The sequence below is a fragment of the Lates calcarifer genome, linkage group LG21 (assembly GCF_001640805.2).
Source record: "Lates calcarifer isolate ASB-BC8 linkage group LG21, TLL_Latcal_v3, whole genome shotgun sequence".
Classification (NCBI taxonomy): Eukaryota; Metazoa; Chordata; class Actinopteri; family Centropomidae; genus Lates; species Lates calcarifer.
This window is the reverse complement of record NC_066853.1, coordinates 8,743,690-8,770,353: the sequence shown is the minus strand read 5'-3', so window position 1 is coordinate 8,770,353 and position 26,664 is coordinate 8,743,690. Positions and strand designations below refer to the sequence as shown.

Sequence of the window (26,664 nt, the reverse complement as noted above, 5' to 3'; positions counted from 1 at the left end):
AACCTTTTTCATGTTGGTGGTTGTGACAGTGACACAGTCATTCTCTTAGTCTTGCTTGCTGTTCATCTTTCTGTCTTTTACTCTTCCCACACTCCCTGACAGGGTTCCACACCACTGCTTTTCTGAGATTGCACTTATTCCCCTTAAACAGACACAGTCCTGCAAGTACAGACACACACACTGGTACACAGCATATACACATACACACCTACACACCCAAAGCACAAACACCAACACGTGACTTGTGACTTCACACACAAAACACACAAACCTGTTTTTCCTCTGCATTTTGGTGTTAAAAGACAGCACTGAATGTGCCCATCAGAGCCAATACAGTAGCAGGTGACTCAATGTTCTTTTGCACCCGCTCCTTCACATAGGGTCTTGCATCACTTTGGGAGGTGTAAACAAACATTAGAGGCACGACTCTTGACATTCTCACAATTCTGTCATCAACTATCACTTGCAGGAAAAGTATTCTGCTCTTCAGTAAAATCATAACAACAGAAATAATGGGTTTTCTGGAGCCTGTAATTTTACACAACAAAAGGAGATGCAGGAAAAAAACAAGATTTCTACAATTAGGCTGTGAGCAAAAGTATATTTAGTATAGTGGAATGTCGGTTTGTATTGTAGTTCTGTATGATAAAATGAATTTTTAATGTGCAGTATGCCCTACATGATGTTACGCATTAGATTAATAAGTTGGTTAGGGTAGTTGTTAGTTTGTCTGTGGTCAAATGAAATATAACTCTTTAAGGGTAATATGAAAAAAAAAAGTGGACAAGGACTGCAGGTCTGATCAACATTTTTTTTTAAATCTGTTGAGGCACATGGTACTTTAAATAGAGTTGAGTTTTCATTAATTGATGGTGCCTGATGTTTTTTTTAAATCTAAATATATATATTTATATCTTACATCTTAGAAATAAATTATACTTACATCATTTATATTTAAATATTTTGGCAAATGTGTTGTCTTTTTCAGTTTTCCTTTCATTCTGTTACATAAATGTAGAATGTAATCCACTTTTCATTTTGCCTACTGTGCTGTATAGTGGATGTGCACACGACTCTTTCTACAACACCTGCATATACAAATGCACATACAGTGCATGCAGTTCTCTCACATATTCCTATCATACCTATCATACGTCATTCTGCCATGCAACTGACAAGACATAAAACACATTTGGCAAATATGTGGGAAATTTCACCACAATGGAACCACAATCAGCATTGTCAGGATAAATGGTGCACCTCTCATCTTCACCTCTCACTAAAGCAAATGATCATGTCACCTGATCTCTCCTCTCTCTTCATTGTTGTCCATTGTTCGTTGGGCTTCCCACATGATTTGGAAACCATGCAAAGATTTCCCTTTTTTGTGAACAATTGCTTATTGATTATCAATGCCATTAGGTTTCCCTTTACCCCCATTGCACCTCCCTTTGGACTCTCTCTCTCTCTCTCTCACACACACACACACTCACACACACACACAGAAAAATACTGCATGTGAATCAAATTTGTCATTGTTACACTGATACATTGTACATGTGATTTCTAGGCAGTTTCTAGTGGTCAAGAGTAATGTGAACCCAACCTCACCAAATTACACTATTGTAGTGGACTGCAAATATCTTGACAAGTCCTTTAGTCTTATAATGTGTCACAAAAGCCTGTTGTACTTCAGTGAAGAAAAAAATCAAATAATAGCCAAAGAAGAATTAGGTCATTTTAATTAAAAATTATATGCTTTGACTAGTAGGCATTGGTAGTAGGCCATTGTGTAAGCTCTCCACATCATCTTTGTCTTTGACTGGGAGCATGCTACATTGGGTGTGCATTACTTGCAGATAGACAGGCTGCAATCATACAGTCATTCAGTTGTAGTCAGTCATCAGTTTAGTGCCTTCTCACCTACTTTCTGTTGGACAGAGGACAGTCGCATTCTACCATAAAGGTGAACAAATCAGCAATTTCTGGTCATGTTGCTTTTGCTGAGGGGCTGTTCAGTCACCCTTTACTAAAGTGGTGTCTGCAGGTAGTGAAGCATCAGTCTGTAGTCCAGTGGGTGCCTCCCGTGATGCTCAACGATGTCCCCTGTGAATCTTAGGAGCCCATTAGGTGAAACAGAGGGCAGTCAGTGGTGCTCTTGTTTCACTATTCTTTCTGTTCTTTCATCTGGTGGTCACTCTGGGTCGCCTTCAGAACATGAGCAATAGAAAGCGCTCCCTCTACATTCTATCCCATACATTCTTGGTCTGCTCCACTCGTTCACTTGTTGGTCATGCTGATATCATCATCTAGAAAATCCATACCTTCACTGAAGACAATTATGGCTCTTTCCTTGAGCATGTTACACATTTCAAATCTATCGCTGCCTTACAAACATTCAGCAGTCTAAAAATAAATGCTCACATGCTACAGTTACCTCAGGCTCTTCTTGTGCTGGGCAACAATATGCATTTATGTCATTCACAAAGGTCCTACATGCACCAACGAGGTGATTTTCTCCAAAGCAATGACATCATGAAAGCCTGCAGTCAATACACTCCATTCACAATCAATTAATGGCCACTGCTTCCTCTTCTGGCCTTTGTGTTCTCGCTCTCTGCATTTTTGCCATCTCTCTTTCTGCCCCTCATCTCGTCTGCTGTTCATCTACAGTCAGTTGTTGTTGCAATTGTGCTCATAACTAATAGTCTCTCTCCGTTTTGCAACCACTTTGGCATATTTTTAGAGTAAATCACAGCCACTTTGCCTCATTTACCTCCCTCCTTCCATTTCATTCTTTCATCTCTGTCTCTAATATGCCACACATTTCTGTTCTTGATAATATGAAGCAACAGACAAGCCATAACTGTACAAATAAAAATGGCTTTTTGCCTCTCACCCATCCTAATACCGTGTTGTAACAGAGAAAACTATTTGCTGTTTGTTTACTTTATAAAATAATAGCAACTTCTACAATAACCAGTTGAGGAGGAACTGATGTATTTTATGTTACCCGCAGCAGCATATGCAGTGTATTCAAATAAAGATAAAGTGAGTTGCCATGATACCAAACAGATAAAGGAAAAAAAAGGCCTAATTTAAAAGGTTAGCTAAATTAAACACAAGAAAAGACATGTCACAGTACAGGCAAAGAAAAAGTGACCTTGCAAAATGATCGCTGTCAAGTGTAGTGCTAAAACACGCTGTAGAATAAACATAAATGGAAGAAAAACTTCACTAACAAGTTATTTCTCTCACACACTGTCCAGTTGATCTGAACCGTCTCCATGACGACGTCAAGCGATACAGCTGTACCCCACGCAACTACTCTGTAAACCTGCGCGAAGAGCTGAGGGCCACCAACGCCGTCTTCTTCCCACGATGTCTGCTGGTCAAACGCTGCGGGGGCAACTGCGGCTGTGGAACTAATAACTGGAACAATGGTTGCACCTGTCAGGCCTCCAAGACGACGCTCAAACTACACGAGGTAGGTCTAATGACATGAAGACACACTCTTACACACAATTCAAACATTCACAGACTGGTGGTGAAAACATCACCTAAGCTACAGTTTGTGAGTGCTTTCTTTGTTTTTTTCTTTAATTCAAATTTCCAAATAAATATACTAAAAAATATTAATTACTGTATCATTTATCATCTAATGATAAATTATGCTGCTAAATTTTATTCATTAAGCATTTGCTTGATATGCATACAGTAAGCCATGGCATAGATATTTAGGGTGACTGATGCCTGATGATTATTTTTCAAGGCTTTTTCTCTCTCTATCATCAGGCACTACAAGAAGGGGAAAATTTAATTAACTGAACTGAGGAGAATCTCCTTTATAACTTCACTGGCTCATTCATTATATTGTTTTACATTTATTACGTCTATTTTATTTCCTTGTGCACAAGAAATATAATAAAATGACAAACTTATTACTTTTAATAAATTTAAAAGACAGAAAAGGATGCCTTTAATGCTTGTTCATACTGTAGCCTTTGGGGTTGGAGGTGTTGAAAAGGAAATGGGAAAGGAAAGTCAAGTCAAGTCAAGTCAAGTCAAATTTTATTTATATAGCGCCAATTCACAACAGAAGTTATCTCGAGACGCTGGAAAGGAAAGGGATGCAGGGGCCTTTTCCAAACATGAGACTAACATGTAAACTTCCCAGCACATTTTGGGTGCATCCCTGAACAGGGGCTTAAAAGATGTTGTGTGAGTAAGTCAATGATGCTGATGCAGAGTGAGGAGGGAGGAGTGGGGAGAAATTGGGCATGCAGAGGCAGGCGCTGCATCAACAATGAAGCAGCAATGCACCAGCAGCCTGACACTTTTCTCCCTGCCTCTCTCCTCCATTTGTTTCTATGTGGGCCCTGTATTTCTCTTCCCAATCTCCCCATATCTCTCTCAATGCATTGTTAGCATTCTATCACTCTTCCTCTCTCCCTGGGCTTCCATCATCCTTTCATTCTTCCCGATTCCCATTTTCAATTTATCCCTTTGCAATGCACCATTCTTGTTCTTTAAGCCTGTCATTCATTCTTTTCTCTCTCTTCACTCCATCTCTTTGTGTCTTTGTTCTTGTATAGCTTCATTATTGAAACATGGTCCATAGGGCTCTCTCTCTCTCTCTTGCTGTTTTCAGCATACAATGGGAATTTATACAAAAGCAGGATTTGGGTTGTAATGGTGCTATGCGTATCTGAGCGTGTATATGTAAGTCACTGTGTATGAGAGCATGAAAACATTTGTGTCTGTACTGTACATGCATAGAGCTGCCTGCATGTGTGGCTGCATTCTCCTCTCCTCTCCTTACAGGCAGCCACAGACCTGTAACTGCTTCCTTCAGTGACTAAACTTCTAAAGAAACACGTTATTACTCAAGACTATTGTTTCAGTGCTGGGAAATCCTGACATAAATCATGGGTCCTCGCTTTCACTGAGCTTTGGAGAACAAATTGTACCTCCAGTCTATTTTCACATCAGAGGCAGCACCTGCGAACAATGTGGCAATATGCAGCAAGGTCAGTTAGAATTAAATGTTGACTAAATCTACTTATAAAATCAATTCTAGTTTAAATAAACAGAGCCTTGTAACCTTTTTTGACTGAACATTTGTACAGAATTGTCAAACTTCTGCTTAAAACACACACAATATGCAAACTTTTGATATGGTATGTTAACAGCATATACTCGGTCTGTTTACATCTCAGCATTTTTCCCTCACATACTTGATGCTGTTTCCTCTTGGCACAGCCAACAGTGATTCCTTTGGCAACTTATCCTGAATATATCTTTGCTGGGAAAGGCTCCAGCTCCCAGTTACCCTGAAAACAAATAAGAGATAATAAATGACTGAATTTCAAAATAATACAAGAATTCCAGTGTACTAAGTTACGATTAATAAGGGGAATTGTTTTCTCATGGCTTCACACTACACTAGTGCTTCCTTAGAAACCTTACCTTTGCTATCTAATCTATATTTGACTTCCCTCACTTGCGTCAATGTCACATTTTTGTGACTCATGCAGTATATCTCAGGGAGCAGTGTTTCTCTTTTCTGTTGGACTTCTGCAGTGTTTTGTCATGAATGATGTCGTTTAAAAAGACTTAACATCAGACTCTCCATTTCTCATGTCTCGTGCTCTTTTACATCTATACAATTTGTGTGCCTGCTTCTTCACCCTTGCCATCTCACTCTGTCTCCTCTAGGTGCTGAAGTACACCCCAGAGGTCACTCTGCATCTGCGCCACCGGAGGCCACAGGTGCGCTGGGTTATAGATGAGATCTTCCTCACACACCATGAAACGTGCGAGTGTGCATGCCCCTCCCAGCCCCCTCGCTGAAACACTTAAGATTGGCACATACATCTGGAACTGTTGGATGAGTTCTTCTTTTATCTATTTTGCAAAAGACTTCATATAATAACAGCAACGCAGAAATGTGCAGCAAAGAAGAAAGCAACAATTTGACTGGCAAACTGCAGCTCATATCATACACAGTGGCATAGGTTCTTGCAACTAAACCACCGACTTTCCTCTGTGTACAGGTCAAACTTGTAAATGCATAAGTTACCAGCCAAACATATTTCTTATTCAACCTTCCCACAGCTTGGAGTTTAAATCATAACTGTTTAGACCATTAAAAAAAAAAAAAAAAACACAAAAAAAATTGCTAAAATAACAGTGGAACTCCAGAGGAATTCATTTCAACTCAGTCCTAGTTTTTTACTCCAAAATATAAATAATGAAAACCATTTGGAATACAAAAATACCATATAACACCAATATTGTATTAAACTTGCATTTAGATTTTGATTAAAGGAGTTTAATGGATGCCAACTTGATAGAACTGAAATAGCATTGACTCAGACCGCTATGTAAACAGTTTCTTATTCCTATTTCACATGTATAACTTTGCGCCTCTTTCAGTTATAATAAGACTGTTTCTAGAAACTTCAGGCACTTCTTTTGCCAGAAGCACGCTGAGATGAGTGAGTGTGAGACAGAAGGAGGGAGAGAGGGGTTGGAGGAAGTGTAAACCAAAATAACACTTTATCTTGATGTGAAATTAGGCTAACCACAACCCTCCAGATCTGAACTGCACAGTAACACACACACATTCACTCTACGCTTCCACTCCTTCTTAAAGACAAAAACTAGTTATTTATGCCAAATTCTTCACTGCTCTATTTTTCAGTGAAGGGCTCCTTTGTTTTGCACACATTCCTGTCTGAATATATTCACACTTCCCTTTGTCTGTACCTCCATCCATATGCTTCCTGCTCCTTTTCTCTATCTTTCTCTCAGTGACTCCATCTCTAACACACACACACACACACACACACTCTTTTCCACTTCTCTCACTCACTCTGTAACACATCAAAGGAGATGTCAGATCGGGCCACTGCGCTCTGCCCATTTTTCCTGAACATTCCTGGCATTCCAACTGCTGACCAGAATTCTGCTAACACGGATAAAACCATGATCCTCAGACCCTAAGCACACAACAGAGGAAAGACGGTGAGGAAGAGAGACAAGAGAGGAAGTTTTTTAGAAGAGGTGGCTGACAGAAAAGGGGACAATCAAGCTGCCTACTTGTAGATTACCGGCACTCCTGAATGAGAGCTGAAAGAGGGACCACTTTCCAAGATATAACACAGAAAAGATTGCTGCTCCTTCAGTGGTTTCAATCAGCATGTGCTGATTTTCTGCCGAGCAGCAACCCCCCCGCCCCCCTCATGAAGATGCTCACACGTATCACAGTCTGACCCTCTGCTCTGCATGTCTGCAGCAGCACTACAGCGAAAAAGATATCTGTGGGAATTAGGGTAATGCTCTTGGTCTCTGCTGAAAATACAACTGATACTTGAGAGTGAGTGTGTGTGTGTGTGTGTGTGTGTGTGTGTGTGTGTGTGTGTGTGTGTGCCAGTCTGCCTGTAACAGCTCAGGAAGAAGTTCTTTTGTTTTAAGGGGTGGAGGGTTACCAACAGTCTGTGAGAGCTGGCAGTAGCTACAAGCATGTGAATGGTCGGCATGTGACTGTGCGTGTGAGTGTGTGTGAGTATGTTGTGTCTATGTGTAGGCAGCTAGAGTATCAAAGCAATAGAGCAAGAATTCAAACTAACTGCTTATCATGTCCATACACACGACCCAGCTGTGAGAAATGAAAAACTGTGTCATCTCTCTATTGTCATCTCCCGCATATCCCATCATCACATGCTTGCTTACAGGCTGGATTCGCACAGAGAAAATGGGATTTGACACAATACTTATGTTCAAAATACTAACAAATAAGAGTAAGCGGACACTGAGATGATTTCCTCGGTCACAGTGAAACCCCATCAGCTGTGTGCTGATGGCGCTTTCATGTGCATATGTGTACTGTAAGTCACGGATGACATTTGGCAGGTGTGGGATACAAAGCACTCTTTATTCAAAAAGTGTGTCGGATTGTGCAGTAGTCACATTCCAAGTAATTTATCCCACACACCATTCACATATATACACACACATCGTACACCTATCTTTATGGGGTCCTGTCATTACATGATGTATTCTTTAGCCCCTTACCCTAACCTTAATCGTCACAACTGAATGCCTAACCCAATCCTTACCCTAACCCTAAAACCAAGTCTTGACCCTCAAACAGCCATTTAAACTTGTAAGGTCCTGCATTTTGATCCCCACAAAGCTGTCGGACCCCACCAGCAGAACAAGCTCCCAGTATTCATACCCTACCAATATAGTAAAACAAGTTCACACACACACAGTTGTGCCCCGTTATATTATCAGTAACTAACAAGCCAGATGGTGATTAGGTAATGTGTCATTTTCCGAGGTGCTTTGCTGTAAAATGTATAGTTACTGTACCAGTGACTATGTTTGAGCTTTTTTATGAAATCTGCTGCCAACAGAAGATGAATTGCAAATTTATGTATTATAAATGTATGCGGGGAGCGTGTGTGTGTGTGCATCCTGTGTATGCCAGTTTGCCGGTGTTATCAGCACATTCCATTGTTGCATGCTCCCAAGTGACATTCCTCTTTTTCCTTGAAAATGCTTAGTTTCCTCATGCAGTTCTTCACAATAGAACCACATGTATTTCAACATCAGTCATAGACAACCTGCTTGTGTAAATGCTTGGACATTTTTGGGCTTATTCACATCAACTAAGAACATCACAACCACACATTAGACGTTTGAGAACATTACAGATTGTCATACTTTCAATATAATTAGGTTTGAAATTTCAGCTTCCCCTTTGGGGATTTAAACAGTTGTCGTGTCATATTTTCAAATCTGAGATAAGTTGTTGACTTTAGAAAAAAAGAAAACAGTCAACCTGTCTTTGCTGTATTCAGAAAAATATTAATGATGAAACTGTATGCTTTACTTAAATAATTTATTGTCTTTCTCTGTTGTTTTATTAAAAATATCAGCTGGTTGGTTTTGATAAATAAAGTATTTCTAGCATTACTGTCTCCAGTTCTTTGATTTTTTTCTCATCAAAAACTGCTTTTATCAGATGTTAGACTGTACATTATTTTTTTATGATAGGGAACAATGGCTTCTTTGATCACCTGTAGAGTGTGATAGGAAATGTGTTTCAGTAGATGCTCACACTGAAAGGAGCTGTGGGGAAAAACAGAGAGATGTGACTAAGTGTGAACACAAAGAGCAAAAAGACAATAAAAAACAAAGACTTGAACAATGACACCAAGGTTGTTGCTGTGCTCTGCCACTGTCAGATAAATTCTTAGACACAACAAACAGAGCACACAGACCACCACAGAAACCACTGATGTGCTTTTAAGAGCAGAATATCAGTACTAAGTTCAAGACAGGTTATATAATTGCGCCAGTGAAATGTCTAATGTCCAATTATACTCCTTCACCTTTAGCTGCTCTGATTCTGTGAGTCAGCACCAGCCCAACCACATGGGAGAGGCTCAGGTAGTCTGATAATAAGACTGAATAGTCTTCCTTTTTTTCGATTTGTCATTAAGACCTAGTTTGTTACTAGGTTTCTGTCTGTGAGCAGGCTTATTTTGCCCAATTCGATCAGTTGTGAAATAATTAGTCCATCCACAATGTTGACATCATTTTAAGTCAGTACAGATGCCACATGAATGATTGCAGACCAAAGCAGCAATTGAGTTATTCAGAGTTATTATTTCTTTCAGTTTCTTTCACCAACCTGTGTATTGGCATCTGTTTCATCTATACTTGTTGCCAATTTTGTGGCCATTTTTCTGACACATAGATTACATATTTGATTGGCTTGGTTGTTTTTCCAACCTGGAAAACAGTCATCAAGAGCCCAACACCACACCTAAATTAAATTGCTGAAAAATATCTGAGCTGTGGGCAGAGATGGAGATGGAACAGATACCATTTTTGGACTTGCCAGCATTAACATCATGGACAACTGAAGATGCTTGTATGATCACACAGTTTGAGAGTTAAGAAGACTCTACTGAGGAGTCTACTGTGCAGCCATGCCAGCAGGTAGTGCATTAAAGTGCTAACAGCTTGCTAACATGCTCACAATTTCACTGTTAACATGTTGATGTTAAGTACAATGATTACCATGTTGATCTCCTTAATTTAGCATGTTAGCATGCTAAGATTTGCAAATTTGCACTAAACAGTTTTTTTAGTTTTGAAGGAATTTGGTCAAAAAACAAACTTCTCAACAAACTGCAATTTAACCCTAATTACTCTTGATGAAAAGTTAAGGGAGCACCAAAGTTATAAGATATTTTAACCAAATTTAATGGCAATCGACCCTGTAGTTCTTGAGACATTTAACTAAGGAAAAAAATATTACCCTGATGATGGCACAAAGGTAAAAAAAAAAAAAAAAAAACAGGGAATCCCCATGTCAGAGAAGCTTCATCCTCTGGGAAACAAGAATGTCTGTACAAAATTTAATGGCAATCCTTCCAATAGTTGTTGAAATAGTTCAGTCTGGACCAGAGTGCTGGGCCAGCAGACCGACCAGAGATCCACACCACTAGCATGAGATGATGATTACAATGATCAAATTTTATAGAAAAGTGATGCCTTTTCATTCAAGCCCTTTTCTGTATCTTTCAAGGCTGTTTCGTGTCCCACTGGTTGCTGTGGCAACCCTTCCTGTGCCGTTATCATTACACAGCAGTCTCCCTCATACAGACAGCCAGTCAAATCCCACAGGCACCCCACAGGCCAGTCATTTGTCCATCCATCCATTCAGCCATCCATCTGTCCATCCATTCAGCCATCAGTCAGTCACTGACTAGTTTTAGAGTTTTTTTTTTTTAAACAGAAAGTTCCTATGGAAATGAGAAAGACTGAATAAGAAACATACAGTGAGACAAATAAAAGTGAGCAGAATTAAGGCTGAAGTTAAGAAAATTGAGTAAATGGAGAGAGAGAGGGAGAGAGACTATGTAGAAAGCCAGATCAATCAGAAACGAGAGAGGGAGAAGGTCAGAGAGAGAGAGGGCATGTTATTTGTCTGAACCCATCATTCCTATAAGACTGTTTTTGTGTCTGTCAGCAGCTTCTTATCTTTCCCTTGAGGGCAAAGACGCACACACACACGCACAAAATGTCAACTCGCTTTGTCTTACAGATTAGACTGCCTTCATGCTGTGCTTTCTTTTTTCCTAAACATGCATAAATCTAAATGACACTACAGTATAGCACCATCAATAAGGCCTCCTCAGTCTTGACCTGATTCTGTTTTTCCAACTAATCTCTACTGTGCCTCTCTGTGTTTATATCCCACTTTCCTTTTGATCTCACAATGTTTCACATGTATTTCTCATTTCCATTATTTCCTTCTTATTGACTTCTCCTTCTTCCTCTCATCCTCTCCCATGATGCTTTCTTTGTCTTTCTTATCAGGACAAATCACCACCCTGCTGTTACCCAGGAAACCAGGAAATGAAACCATAAAAGATGGGAGGGAAACATCTGAGGACGTTTATTCAAACCTCTGTCTCGATATCTCTTGCATGTCTCCCTCTATCTTTTCAAATTTTTTATATTCCATTTGTCATTTTCCACATTTCCCTTTTTCTGATGGTGTTACTTTAAGTGCACATCTGGAAGCAGAGTTTAGGCAACTGTCGATTTTCAATCTTACTGTCATGTATTAGTCATGGGAGTGCCCTCTAACATATATAATACCTTCCAGCACTCAATGTGCTGTCTCTGAAACCATTTTCATATCTCCGTCTTTGGCTGGTGGTTGTGGGCAGGGCATGACATTTTACTCTGGGGAGACCAGCTGCACATTACAGGGATTTGTGCACAATGGAGGTTATTTTTGAGAAAATTACATTTGAAGTTTGGGTTTCCTCCTTTTGCCAGCTTTATAGAGATACTGATTTCCCTGATTGTATATTATTACCACAGGGTGGTCATCTTCAAATAAAGCTTAACTAATTAATTGTAATACCCATTGTGTCATTTCAAGATGTACAGTGTACAATGTGCAGTGCCTGTAGAGAATCAAATAGCACGTGAATGAAGTTAGCAATGAGCTGGTGAAGATAGTAGAGCATTTAGCTGCTACGTATTTTTCTACCGAGTTGGTGGAGATCAAAATAGATCTGAAAGAGAGTGAATATTGGATATTGGAGACTGTTATAATGTGTATAAAAGAATATGAATTTGCTTCTTGCTGAATGTGTAAAAGAGGTTCTTTGCTGACAGAAGTGCCCGAGGAGATAATAAATCCCTGTAGTGTATCATCTTATTGTGCTATCCCCAAATAGACAAAAAAAAAAAAATTAAAAAGTAAGTTTAAATAGTACAAATATATACATAGTTTGCCAGCATTTTAAATTCAGCAAACTAGGTGATAAAATAATCTAAGCTACTAAATTGTACCCTTCATATATTATGTCCATTTTAGCACAGACTGTAGGGAGAACACCACCTTTCAAGGCAACTCTTTGTTATAAAACTGCAAGGGAGGGAAGGGAGAGTATTAGCTGTCTGCAGCTGTATTCAATTATGAACTAGAAAGTGCCTTTTATAATTCGGGTGAACTGACCCTTTGACCACAGCTTTGGTCATAGACAATTGAGATAAAGCTCAAAAAAAGGATCTCTCAAGAGAAATCTATTTCTATTTTCATGCTTTTCAGGCCATCCACAGTCTCCAGAGCTGTTGTAATATGAATTTTATCATGCAGTAATATAAATTGTTGTGCTCATATGAGCTGTAGTTGAACTTGGCCACCAACAGCATGTTGTCATCAATCAAAAGAGTTATTTTTGTAATGAAAAATGGGCAAGAGAAAAAAGTTAAGGTGCAAAGCATGATCTAGTTTAGGAAATGGTTGGATGAATTGACGGAAAAAGAAACAGGCGCAATGGCAAGGAGGTTATACTTGACTGAGAAAGACAGTGCCGGACAGGAAGAGTTGGGGGAGAGAAGAGGACACAAACAGACCAAAAAAAAAAAAAAAGCTGTAAGAAAGAGAGAGGGTTTCAGAGAGACAGACAGACATAGAAAAAGTGACACAGACAGATGATGAGGAGGTGGAGGAGAGCTGATGAAGTCATTGAGGCGTGTAGGAAAGAATGGTGAGAATATGACCCATAACTGAGAAACGATGTAGCAAGACAGCGATGCCCTACATCACATACACTGGGCTGACATAAAGCAGAAATGAATGAAAGAAGCATTGTCAATTTGTCCTTTTTTTCTCAAACACCTTTTTTTTTTAAGGCATCTCATCTCTTTTTCTCTGGCAAATTTCTAACTCAAGCAAAAACATGCCTCACAATGACATTTTATTGTTGCATCCATAGTAATTTTGAGATGATTATTTTTTTTGCTGTGGTGCTTGAAACTCAAGAAATCGTCTCCAAGCATGCAACATGTTTGTTTAGAAATGTGTGGGTGCTTTGACTTCAAGACTTCAACCTCGCTTCTCTCAGCTTTTCCCTTGGCTTTCTTCTCCAGTTTTTCAGTTTTTTTTCTCTCATTTGCAAAATTCACTCAAATAAACACAGAGGCATAAGCAGTTACCCATCCACAGTTCATTTCTCTGTCCCTCCTGACCTCCAGTCCCACCCTTCCTCCTTGTCCCTTGCTCCCATTCTCCCCCTCTTTCACACTACATTATAGAACAGCTTTCATTTAGGTATGAATATTAGATTTTTCTTTTGAATAATGAAGAAAGACTGTATGTGAGGAATCTGCAGACATAAGGAGAAAAAGGACAGTCGTACTTCTGGGTCTTCACTTGCACATTTAAAATAGTCCAATAAAAATGACATTCTCAGATCCAAACTGTTCCATTAAATAAATGATTAACTTTAAGTGCAAGTGAAGAAAGGAGGTGTGTGACTGTGTGTGTTGCTACTGAGAGTGGGAAACTGCAAGCTTCTCCATATTACAATTCTAAGAGCAAAACATGTCAACTGCAAACCACGATACACTGCAGATATAGGGTACTGTGTGTTGCAACTGACAATATTGCTCTTCTGTGCTATAAAGACAACAACTTTTTCTTGAATGGGATGTTTTATCAAGCTTTGTACTTGCTACATCTTATGGCCACAGGGTGCATGAAACACTGTCTAAGGATTTTGAAAGTTTCACACACGACTTCTGAAAGGACAGAGGCAAGCAAAACAAATATCAGATTTTTTTTTTTTTTTTTTAAGTTCCTGAAAAGTCAGGTTTGGGAAACTGCATTTATAGCAGCATTGTATTGGAGGAGAACAGGGCAAAGGGATCAGAGTTAGAAAGGAAGAGGAAGAGGGATACAGGAAGAAACAAATAACACAAGCCCTAAGGCATCAGAGTCACTTTAATTTGATGGAAGTGATTCACTGCTGTGTCTGTGTGCGTGTGTGTTGGGTGGGTGGGGGTATTAGTTATAAAAGAGTTAGCTCTAGGAGCACAGGAACTTCATGGTGCACTTTATTTTTACAGACTATTCAATTACCTGAATTACCTGGTGCACAAGCTTAAAGAGCTTACCTACACGTACATGCACACACACACACGCATGCACTGACACTCACACACAGAGAGACTGCTGTAACAAACAAGACATGAATAAATAAACACAAAATACTAACAGGGCCATGCAGACAAACACACGTACAACACACTAAACCCTGCAAAAAGAAAACTGCAAACATGAACAAGACAGAAGAAAACACAGATTTGAGTCGCATTTAAATGAGATTAAGAGCTTTACCTCCAAAGTGACATATTCTAATCGGGTTTTCTGGCATGAATTCACACACGCGCACACATACACACAACTGAACGGCAGTCTAGTGGATGCTGAGTCACAGTTAGGAGTGAGAAAGCAGGGATGATTCCTGTTTATTCCATATGGATTGATTCCACATCTAACAATGTGAAATTTAAATTGTCCATATGCAATAAACCTCACACTCACCTACATCAACATAACTGCAAACCACAAGATAATTTTATTCATACTACACATTTCTTTACAAGTAAACACAATGTGCTTTATATTGAAATGCATGTGACATGTACAGAAAAAAAAACATATCATAATCATAAGAAAACATATATGTATTTTTTTACATACACGCGCATACCTGTATATGTAAATGTAAGAAATGAAAATGGTAAAGGATATTTTTACCATTTGAATCAATGGATCTGATCTGAGACTGGAGAAACAAAAATCTAATCATCTAACAGCTGGACCAATTTTGGTCTTGTTAAATGCATCAACATCTTATTTTTTCAAACAATCCCAAAGACTAATGGTTATTTGTGTATCAGAACTGGGCAATACCGTTTTACAAAGTTATATCAGAGTGGCAGCATCATGTTGTTAATTAGGAGGAACATGGAGAGAGAGCATGAAAAACCCCAGAGGGATTTGCACCCTGGTCTGCCATGCTGTGAGGAAACAGTGCTAAAATAATCACCTGCTTTCACCCAGGTTCAGTTCCTGGCAGTCATGAGTCTGGCTCAGCCAGTGCAACAAACAGAGTTGGCAGTGCTCACCAGTGGGAACACTGCCAATCATGCCCTAATCACTGCATGACTCCTACAAGTTGGTTAGGATGCCTGTTAAGGAGGGATGGGGCAATATGTGGGAGACAGCATGAAACTCCCAAGGTGAAACTCCTCACTGAGTGTCTAAGGAGGCAACTGGTGGTCAACTCTCTCCCAAAGATGAAATGGTTTGGCAGTGTCAAGGACTGAATGTACAATTTGAAACTGGCAATGAGCACTGTCATGTCTGTCCTGTCTTTTTGTTTTGCTCTGCATGCTTGTACAAATTGCTACTGATTTTATATTTTAATGTATCACTTAATGGTGGCTATTTAACATCTATCCAGGCACTAGCACTACAAATAAAAATTAAAAAATAGCCATTTCGAAACACATAATTTTAACTGTGTGTTAAACCAACAAATAATAGGAGTACATAAAATAAGAAAGACATCTTGCCAAAATAACAAAAAAACAAAACAACCAACCAAAAGCTGCTCATTCACAAATCAATCTCCTGTCCTACTCCTCCCTACATATCGCACCATCCTCCACCCCCCAGCTCCAAATCTGCCCACAATGGTCTCACTACTTCCATTCAGCCCTCTGACTCTGTCAACCCGTAAGGTTTAAGGAAAAAAAAACTGATCTGACTCACTCCCCACATCTCTCGACAAAAAAGTAAAGAACACCTACCAAATAAAACAACACACATGCAAAAACAACAAACTCAACCTATCCCCCTCTCAAGATAGATGGAGGGAACACAGTGAATCCAAAAACAACATAAAAGAAGGAAATAACAGCTTCTGGAAAACAACATCACACAGTGACATATTTCACCTAGCGACCGCTCTAAGCAGGGAAGTGTGTAGTCTGTGGTTTGTCTGTGAATTGTAAATCATTATGTGTCCTGTGTGTGTGCACGAGAGACACTCGTCTGGGAAAGTTGGGGTTGGTCTGACCAAAAGAGGTACAAAAAACAGGAAACACATGGTAGTGGAGGCTACGAAGCTCACCTCAGATCATCTGACTCACACACACACACACAGGCACAAACTATAATAGACGTTTGGGTAGCTGTGGGATTGTTGTGTTCCTTATCACATTATTGGAATAAAGGCACTGTCAGATGCTTCACTGGAGCAGACTGTATATTTACTGTGTGTACATACAGTAAGTTAAGATGATAGAAAGTTCTATAGTAGTTATAGTGCAAAATCCATTGTCCTGTATGGCAAGAGACAAGCAATTGTAAGGAACATAGGAAATAGGAGAAAAGTTCATAGATGTATTCTTAAGTGATTATGCTGCCCTCAAGTACTGTACAACACGAGATGCTAAATAAAAACTCCACCTAAACCAAAATTGGAAAGGGATGTTGGTGGTCTCTGCACAAGTACACACACACATATGCAGTTTACCCTTGGGTTCCTTATAAACCCACTGCATTCCAAGGCTGTTTCCTTGAATTGCTCAATAAATACAAAGTCACTTATGTTACCAGAATAGGGACCACACTGCAGACCTTGTTTAACTTTACAGTAAGTTCCCACTGCTGATATTCAAACAGCTGCTATGTGGAAAAAAAATGAACTGGAACATGTAAGGCTCAATAATGATGGTAATATAAAGTGTCAAGATAAAGGTAAAATATTACACATAGTTTCATATTTGCTGACAGGCCTGTTGGGTTATGAGTAGTAACAAAATAATTTATGAAAGTACTGCAAAGAAGATAGGATGTGGTGAAATATATATCGTAAAATTTCACATTTCTGTCTTCCTTTATTCAGTATTTTACCTCTTTTGTACAGAGAAAAAGCTTTGTTCATTTTTCAAGTAAAGTCCCCTCTGTAATAAACCAGATGGCTGTGTGTGTGCATGTGTTTTAATAACAATCAGAAAATAAAACACATTAACAGTAGGTCACTAAACACAATTATTATACTGTAATTTACCACTAAATATACAAAAACAGTTTACATTCATAGTATAGTCTATAGATGCACTTCCCTGAACACACCACCCCTCCAGAAAATCAGAAGCATCCTCAAGGCCAAACAAATCAGACATGACCTCACCTACTGAGTAAACAACCAGTATGAACTGCTCACCTCTGAGCAACACTCCCCTCTGCAAAACAAACCAGTGACATAGATTGTGCTTGACCATTGGTATCACTTTTTCTCTCCAAAATGTAAACACTTCATCCTGATATGGGCAAAATCCATCAAGTGTACTGCAAGTAAAAGACAAGAGAGGACAAAGAAATCACCTTATGCTCTTTGTGAATTAGTGCTCTGTTCTGTCATCATGACAAAGATGTTTCTGGCACTAGTCTAGAAAACAGGCCATTAGCTATTGCTTTTACTGGAACAAAGTTATATTAAAAGGACTGGCAAACTTTGGAAGAGTTCTCTTGGACAGCAAGGACATAAGTGGTGTGACAGAGAGAAAAGTAAAAAGCTATTTACTATGAAAAGCTGTGTGTGTGTGTGTGTGTGTGTGTGTGTGTGTGTGTGTGTGTGTGTGTGTGTGTGTGTGTAAACCAGTCTGTGGATCACACAGTAGCAGAAAAACATTCAGTACTGCGCTGGTATGTGCAGACACCCACAGGCAGGTTATCTGGAGTATGAAAGGAAGTCTGCTCTCTGACACCTCAGTCTGACTGCCATAACTCATAAATTACAATAACCACGAAACACACGCATACAAACCCACACAATAGATACTGTTAGTAGATAATGATGTGCACAATCACGGACAAGACACACCTAAGTGAACTCACACTTTACAACATGCAAACAGAACACACACACACACACACACACACACACACACACACACACACACACACACACACCGACACTAAATAAAGTCCGGACTGGCTGCCCCGAATGCCCCTAAGCTACATAATTTACAGTGAGTGTCTGTGAGCGTCTGACCTGTTTTCAATGATGTTGGTGGAAACTTCCAGACCATTATTCATGTCTGTGCAAAATCCTGACTCAGAAATACACATTTTTTATATTATTGCAATACAATGTGCTAGAGGGGAAATTGTCTCATAGCTTCTTATTTGTTGCTTCTAATCTACATTATGTTTTTCAAAATAATAACATGTAAATTCAGCTGCATAAGGCTTACACAACATATGGGAAATGTGTTGGGAGCTAATAATATAGACTGACAAACAGATATATAGACTCAGGTGTTGATTCTCAGTGGGAAGGACAATACTAACAACCATTTTGCCATACAAGGAGTCACTGACTAAATGTACACATCAAAATATCATCTATTGGTGCTTCAAGACATTCCAACAGTAAAAATGTCAGGGTTGATGAATAATGTATGCACCCCTTGGGCCAGTCAGTGACAAGATGCATCGTCTCTCCATATTTTATGAAAATTGCAATTATGGTGAAGCAGATTAAATATATAAATAACAAGATCTCCATCACCCCAGGCAGTGTTATATTTTACACAAGGAAACAATGTCAGAAAGTGTCATATGCCCAGCTTCTCTCAAGATCACACCAGTGGTGTCAGAGACACAACTACATTACAGTGCATAATCTTGACTTTTAATTAATTACACACTCAGGAGATTGATGGATGTACATAAATAAATTTGTATGACTGATAAAGTTTACCCAACAACAGAAGAGATTTCACAAACACTCATCATTTGTCAGGATTTTACCGAGGTTAGAACAACTTCTCTTAACACAGGTCACAGTGAACTTGACAGTAGTCGACGGTAATCAATAACTTTCTTTGACATCCATTAAACCTGCTCCTAGATGACTTCACTGCCTTTCATTTTAAACTAGAATTGACTTTAAGATTCTTTTGCTTGTCTACAAAGCACAATGATATGTGTCTTTATAAGAGATGCTTAAAAGCTACGAATCACCCACACCTCTCAGGCCACGTGACTCTTCTCTTCTTGCTGAACTGAGGGTCAATTCAACATCTGTTACTTTTCAAAAAAAAAAAAATCTTAGCAATTGCATACTTTGTGTTCAATGTTCAATGTGAATTTACTGTCATTTTTCTGTCTTTCCTATAAAGTAGAAACCAGCTCTAGAGTACATGAAGACAGTAACAAGGAGCATAATTAAACCAAACCGGTCCCCAGTCGCTATTAAAATTTTAACACAGAACTTGAAACTGAAGATGGATTCTGGGTGGGGTATCATTTAAAGTCAGGCAGACCTGTTAAAGGCTTTGAGTGAGGGGATTTCCAGTAGTTTGCCAATTTAACACCATAAAATAGCAGTGGCAATAGGTTATTCCAGACAGAAATTTTGCATAAGGGTATGAAAGAGCTACTGTCCATTTAGCTTTAATAATAAGATGAAGAGTGAAGAGTGATGGCTTTGACAACAATAAACTTCACCTGTACAAGAAATGAGTTTTCCCACAGCAGACCATTTGACTTGTCAAAGCAGGAAGAGCACATGTGTTGCTAATAAAATAAATGATGTCTCTGTTCCATTAAGCAATGCAAGTTACAATACATGGCACTGAGCTTTTCCGGCTATGCTAAGTCTAAAAGCCTTAAGTGAAAAAGGTTTTTTCTTGAAACAAAGCAGTGTACTAATAAAATCTCATCAGAAGAATGAGAAACATCAATTTTGATGCTAGCCCAAACACACTAGAATGGGCAAACAGGACATAAAGTATCTTATTAACAAAATAATGGAGGTTTGTGTTTTACTGGTCTTCTTTTACCTCTTCAGCTCATTAGCAAGCTGTTGCTATAGCTGTAGCTAGCATAGCTCAGTGTATTGGAAAAGCAACTGGATCTTCAACTAAATGAGTAGTTGAAACCAAGAGCTGTAGAGAGGCAAGTGGCTATGAGTCTACCTATGGAAAGACAAGGGAGCAGATCACCTGCGTCACTCACAAACATAAAGGTTGCTTCTCAAACTGGTGAGGTAGCTGAAAGAATAGTTTGCCTATCCTCGGAAGCACAGCCTGCTTAATGCATAGGGTGCATGCTAATGACAACTACAGCGGTGCTTTAAATTTCATGGATTACACATCCTTCTGGATGAATTTGAGTTGAAAGGTCCAACATAGTGTCTGCATTCAAATGAATCACCACCCACTACCTCTATATATTATATAAACAAACATTTTGCTAAATGATGGACAATTCAAAGAGTGTCTACATATGTCACCCATATGCAGTTAAAATTCACACAGATTAATATACCTACTCGTCACACTCTTACTTTGATGTGTCGTTCTCAGTTGTCCTCCAAGTTTAATGACATAGCTCCACTTTGTGGCAACCGTTTTACGTCATCCTAAATTTCAAACAGGGGCCTCACAATTGTACCCGTGAAAGCAAGATGGAGAAGGCAGGAGTCTGACTTGTGTGGGAGTGTTAAAAACATTTTGGAGCCATTAACACCATTCTCTCATCCTTCACAACCTTTTAAAAGCAATGCAGTCTGACACCATGTCTGTTTCTGTGATGTGTGCTTTGACTGTGTATCTGTCTCTGATAGAAAGAGTGCAATCATGTTGGATGAAGATCAACTTCACACTCATCCCTTGACAAAGTTGTCATTTTCCTATTTTCCTCAGTGTATCCCTCTGTCTTCTTTTTTTCAGACCACCTACTCTCCATCTTGCTCTCTCTATAAAGCAGATGTGAACATGCCCCCCATTTTTGTCATCCATTAGAGCAGCACTCTCCCACAGATTTCTCTTTCTTATATTTATCTACTGTCTCTAGTTTTTTTTTTTTTTGCCTGTTCTGAGTCAGGACTTCCATCAGCCTCTTTCCTCTTTGTCCTGCTAAAAACTTTACATCCAATTCATTGCTCTACATCTTTACCTTTTACTCTATCATACTACCTCATCTTTAGCTCTCCTTAGTGGATACAGCATAGCATAAATTCATTAGTTTTACATTTTCTTTCTCTCTTATTTCTCTCCACCTCTGATCTCTTCACCACTACCAAAAGTCTAGATGTTTCCTGTGTCTTGCTTTGTTTTTTACCTCACATACAGCAAGTAGAGTATTAAAATGCTTGTTAAAGATGGTAAAATTTTGTCAGTATTTAATTAAATTAATAAAATCTGCCATAAGTGCTGGAGATGCCACAACCTTATCCAACCCTAAATTCACCACCTGTCTCCACACACACTTCTATGCACACTCTCCATTTGTTCAGCTGTTTTGTCAGACTGCGTCTGTCTGCCTGCTTGGCTGAGTTCATCTTTACTAATGAAGCATGTTAGTGACAGAAACACTGAGCTAATCCTGCCCTGGCTACAGTGCTTAGTAGAATTACACACACACAAATGAGCAGACAGACTAGCCAACAGGCTGCAGGGTAATGTGTTGCATATGATACAGTGGAAAAGTAGCTCTATATGCTCATTCCCCCCTAAGAGGAAGAATATGTTTGTATTAACTGAAGTTAATACAAACATATTCCATCAAGGTTTTCCTTCTTTCCAAGAAACATCTGAAGAGTTAAATGTGAGTTACTCATCAGGCCTTTATGAACTTTCAGTGATTTTCGAAGCATGCAAGGGCCTTGGCAAGAGTTTTGTGTTCCTCAAGAAAGAGGATTGAGAAGAGCTACTCTGGGACTATTCTCAGAAACACTCCACTGCTCTGCTGATGCAATGCTGATGATATAGACGAAAGGCAAAGATAACAGTCTCTCACATGCAAACGCATTGGACCAAACACACAGAAAAGCAGATATGAGTATGCATATAAACCCACACACATAGTACAACTGCACACACATGCACATAACCATTCTTTAGAAACACAAATGCTTCAGTGCACAGGAACAAAATTGCTGTTTGCCTGTTGTGTTTAATGTTGACTTTTGAGACACACCCACACACAAAGACAAAAGATTAATGAAATCAAAAACTACTTTGCACAGCAATGAAATTCAGTAAGGAGCTGGTCAAAAGAATAAAACATGAAGACAGGGTTTGCTGAAAAAAGCTGAGTTATTTGGTCCACAGCAAGCACCTACTTTACTGCATACTGAATTAATATATGGGACTGTGGAGACTGAAAAACTCTTCCCATGAACACAGTGACATCACTGACAAACAACACAAATAATAGTTTGACTTCAACTCTAAAAGAAGCCCCTGTCTTCAACAGACTCTCAGAACTATTTTCATGAACTGTGGTACAAGCAAACAAGGAACTGTAACAAGCTGGGATTAAAAGAATCTGTCAGTAGGTCTATTGCATTACAGGCAATCAAAGAAAGTGCAAAATGCTTGATATTCCAAGACACACTGACCCCTTGGTGATAGACAAAACAGCCCAGAGCGGATTAGCTTTTCTTCAGAGATAACTTATGTCCTACTGTCGTGTGGGAGTTGCAGAATCATCACACCTTCAGTAAATAAACTTGTGAGAGCAGCTTACGTTGCGTTTTTGAGGAAATAACATATTTGGTGCCTCTCTGGTCCTATGAGAATGGTCAGCCGATGTAAGAAGCAGTTCAACAATATTAGAAACCAGCAGCAAATCATGAGGACAATTTCTGGCCACAGGAGGGGGGCATCTACCAACCACTGCCTGATATTTATAAAGAAAACAGCCTCTGAGTAAGTTCTATGTAAGAAAACAATAATGCATACTGCAATTACACAGCGTTGTGGATTTTCTTTTTCTCAGGAATTTATCTGAGTGAAATTGGCTGGTCTGCCCACACGTGGTCTGAATCAGCAAGCATGCACTGCTTGATTGTTACTGACACTTCCCCGACTGTGCCTCTCCTCCCACATAAGTGCAGCCAAGGTCGTGATGAGTCATCAAAAAACAAAATGGACACAGGTGAGGAAAAAAAACCTGATGAAAATGCTATTTTTCCTGGGGCAAATCCCCACTATGCACCATGATGCACTGGCACAAACACAGACCCCCTTTAAACTTGCAAATTTGTTGAAAGCCTTACGTTTATACCCGAAATTAAAAAAATTATTAAGTTGCTGAAAATGGACCCTTTTTTGGCTGTAGAAATGTCAAAATAAACTGCAAAAATCCTGTAAGGGTCTACACATTCATTTCTGGTGCTTCAGAGACTAGTCCAGTTATAACAAAAGCTCAATGATGAGACACCTGGCTAACACTCAAAATTGCACAGTGTCCTCTGGGAGTCCCATTTCTAATAAAAAGCGATACTGCTGAGATTCATTTGACTCAAAATTTGCATATTTATCAGCTTTAAATCTGACATTGTGAATGATTTACTATTTCTTCACAGCATTTACTGAGCTGAGGTTAGATGTGATGCTAAAATATAATAGCAAGGTGAACATAATGCATCTTCTCTGACAGACATACACACACAGACTGGGTCACTTTGCATATGACAGTCAGCCACAAACTACAACAAAGAGCCTTTATGCTGTCTGAGCATGTGTATCATCTCCAATATAGACCGCATGTGTGCCTGTGACTGTGTGAGCGTGTGTGGGTGATCCATGGTTTGTCTAAGGGCCGGTAGACAGGGCCACGGTCATAAATCTGCCCAGCCGTAACCACGGTGATTTGCAGGTTCAGAGAAACCATAAACATCAGCTCTGAGCGGCCCGCTGCACTCAGAGGAGGCTGAATTAAGTGGTGAGTGTGTAGCTGTGTGTGTTTGTGAGTGCCATGCGTGTGTGTGTGTGTGTATATCCCTGCTTGAATGTGTGTATATGAGTTTGCTCAAGGGCATCCCTCGCTGGAGATGAGAGGTGAGTTTGGTGATTGGCCAAGGGTCTGAGGGGTCATTAATCTATGCTGCTCCATTGGCTGTGAAGGCAGAGGGGAGGGGTTACTGCAGCTGGTCAGTTAGATGCTGTCAGCTTCCTAATCTGGAACATTCTTCAATATTATATGGAGAGCGCAAAGGATCACTGAGGCCAAACTGGATTTGCTAAAACACTAGATTTCTCTGTCCTGTCCCTTTTAGTTTTTCACTGTTTTTAATGAGGTAGCACAGTCTACTGATTACTTATTTATTTATTAGGCCTTAGAGGCAATTATTTAAACAGAGAAGTGCTTTCAGACTTGTTTTTTTCTGTCTAAAGAATCCTGATGACACCTGCCCTCCCTATCAGCATGAACAATAACAATAAGCTGGCGTGAACCAGTAGGAAACAGCATGTTTAATGGTACTTTAAAAGGAATCTGAAATTAATGTATTTTTGTAGCATACCGAATAATTGCATAGTATGTGGTTAAGGGAATAGTATTTTTGTATTTTTAATTTGGTTTATAGAGGCATATTCAAGCTTTCTCAGGCCATTAATTGGGAAAAGAAGCTGTTTTTTTGGTTAGTTTTTTTCAGAGAATAGACATAAAAATTGTGTGACACAGGGTATATTTGGGTAGCAGAGAGAGAAATAAAATGGAATACAGTAAGTGAATAAAGAAACACATAATGAAAATAATAACATGAACAAAATAGGGAGCAGAACTATCAAGGATACTAAAAAACATTATTAAATACATAACTAAGAGTTATTCTAAACAATTGCATGAGCTGTTTGCATGTACGCATCAATATAAGTCTGTGTGCATATTTGTGCCACAAATATAAAATTTAGAAGGTGTGCAAGGGAGAAGTAAGAATTGTGTGTGAACATGAGGAAGAGAATGGGACAGTGGGCCTATGTAGTTTTTTCCTCCAATTTAATTATATTTTTTATCTTCCTCTTTCCTATCTTAATCTTCTTCTGTTAATCATTTTTATTTTCACAGCTCCTCCGTCTCCCCTCCCCATCCAACCTCTTCCTCTTTTATAGGAAGAAGGATGGGCAGTCCAATCTCCTACAAGATTGTTTTTTGTTCCTGTAGGATCTTACAGTAGCTATAGGGTATCTGATTACAGCTGCTGCTTGCTTGTTCAAATGAAAAAATATAATTCAAATTATTTTACATCCAACATCTGCTGGACAGTGGGGTGCAGCTAATTTAGGACTAACTTGATAAGCAGGTATGTTAGAAAAAAGGCACACAGGAGTTGTATGGTTGGACTATGAAATAGCTCTAAATCTGTCCACTGTAACAGTGAAACACATACAGTAGAAGTGGACATACACCATTTGCGGCTACAAGTTGGAATCTGATTGATTCAGACTGAAGACCTCATGTAAAATCAATCCAGAAAACAGCTTTTAGATGGTGTGTGTGGCCAGTGATGGTGACATCGACCCAGCATGGGAAAAACACTACAAATAGCTTGGTGAAACTTTAATATCTGGGATAAAACTCTCTGTCGCCTTGAAATGGGTTTCTAAGCAGCACAAGATTATGGAAGAAGCAAGACAGAAGAAAGAGCAAGAGAAGGATTAAAAAAAAAAACACCCTTGTATTTTTTATCTGTCTTTCCAAAATGCATTTAGATGATACGACTCCAGACTATTAGAAATAAAACATTATGGGCTTAATACTCTGTCCACGGTGACAGACTGACTGAAAGAGTGTGTCTGTTTCTTGTAATACAGAAAATATCACACACAAATTAACATGGAAAATTGTGGTTCGGGATTTATTTCATTACCATGACGTTAATTTAAAAAAGATACTCAAAAGATAAACAGAATTCAGAGCAAGATGTGATTCCAGCATCAATCTGCATCTGAGTGGGGACAAAATGGTACCCTGGTGCTAAGTGATCTTTGCAACAGCCCGGGCCATCTGTTGAGCATCTGTACTGAATGAAAATGGTTTTGCAAAGACAGCAATTTTGGCAGCACTGACAACTACAAAAACTGCTGAAGCTGACTTTAAAAGGATGCTGGGCAAAGTGCAGAAACCTCTAACCAAATGTTTTCAAGCTGCTGTGCAAGGCACCAACAGAGCCAAGGTTTTCTCTTCTGTCGTTAGAAATGTTGAACTCTCGTGCTGTGGATGCTGTTTGGAAAACTGACTTGTTTTTTTGTTTTGTTTTTCTTTTCAGAAGAGAAGCTGGCTAAGACCTGTTACAAAACTCATTGATCAAGGAAAATCACAACTGATAATTTCAAGGATTTAGAACAGGGATCACTGGATACTTCCCAAACTCTGTTATCCTTTTCTTCCTCATCAGCCTCTCACCGGTCTATGTGCACACACATCCGGAATACATACGATACAAAGATTCCAGTATTAAA

At 39.2% G+C, this 26,664-nt stretch overlaps 1 protein-coding gene across 3 annotated transcripts in view; it reads left to right on the top strand.

Moving 5' to 3' along the window:
• The window catches only part of pdgfd (platelet derived growth factor d), a 48,142-nt gene extending 39,148 nt beyond the window's left edge, over nt 1-8,994 (top strand). For all 3 annotated transcript variants that reach the window (XM_051065418.1, XM_018681613.2, XM_018681614.2), the window contains 2 exons: nt 3,270-3,487; nt 5,719-8,994. In XM_051065418.1, the coding sequence (XP_050921375.1) occupies nt 3,270-3,487; nt 5,719-5,853 (353 nt within the window). In that variant the 3' untranslated portion in view covers nt 5,854-8,994. The remainder of the gene's footprint in view (nt 1-3,269; nt 3,488-5,718) is intronic.
• The last annotated feature ends 17,670 nt before the right edge of the window (nt 8,995-26,664 follow it).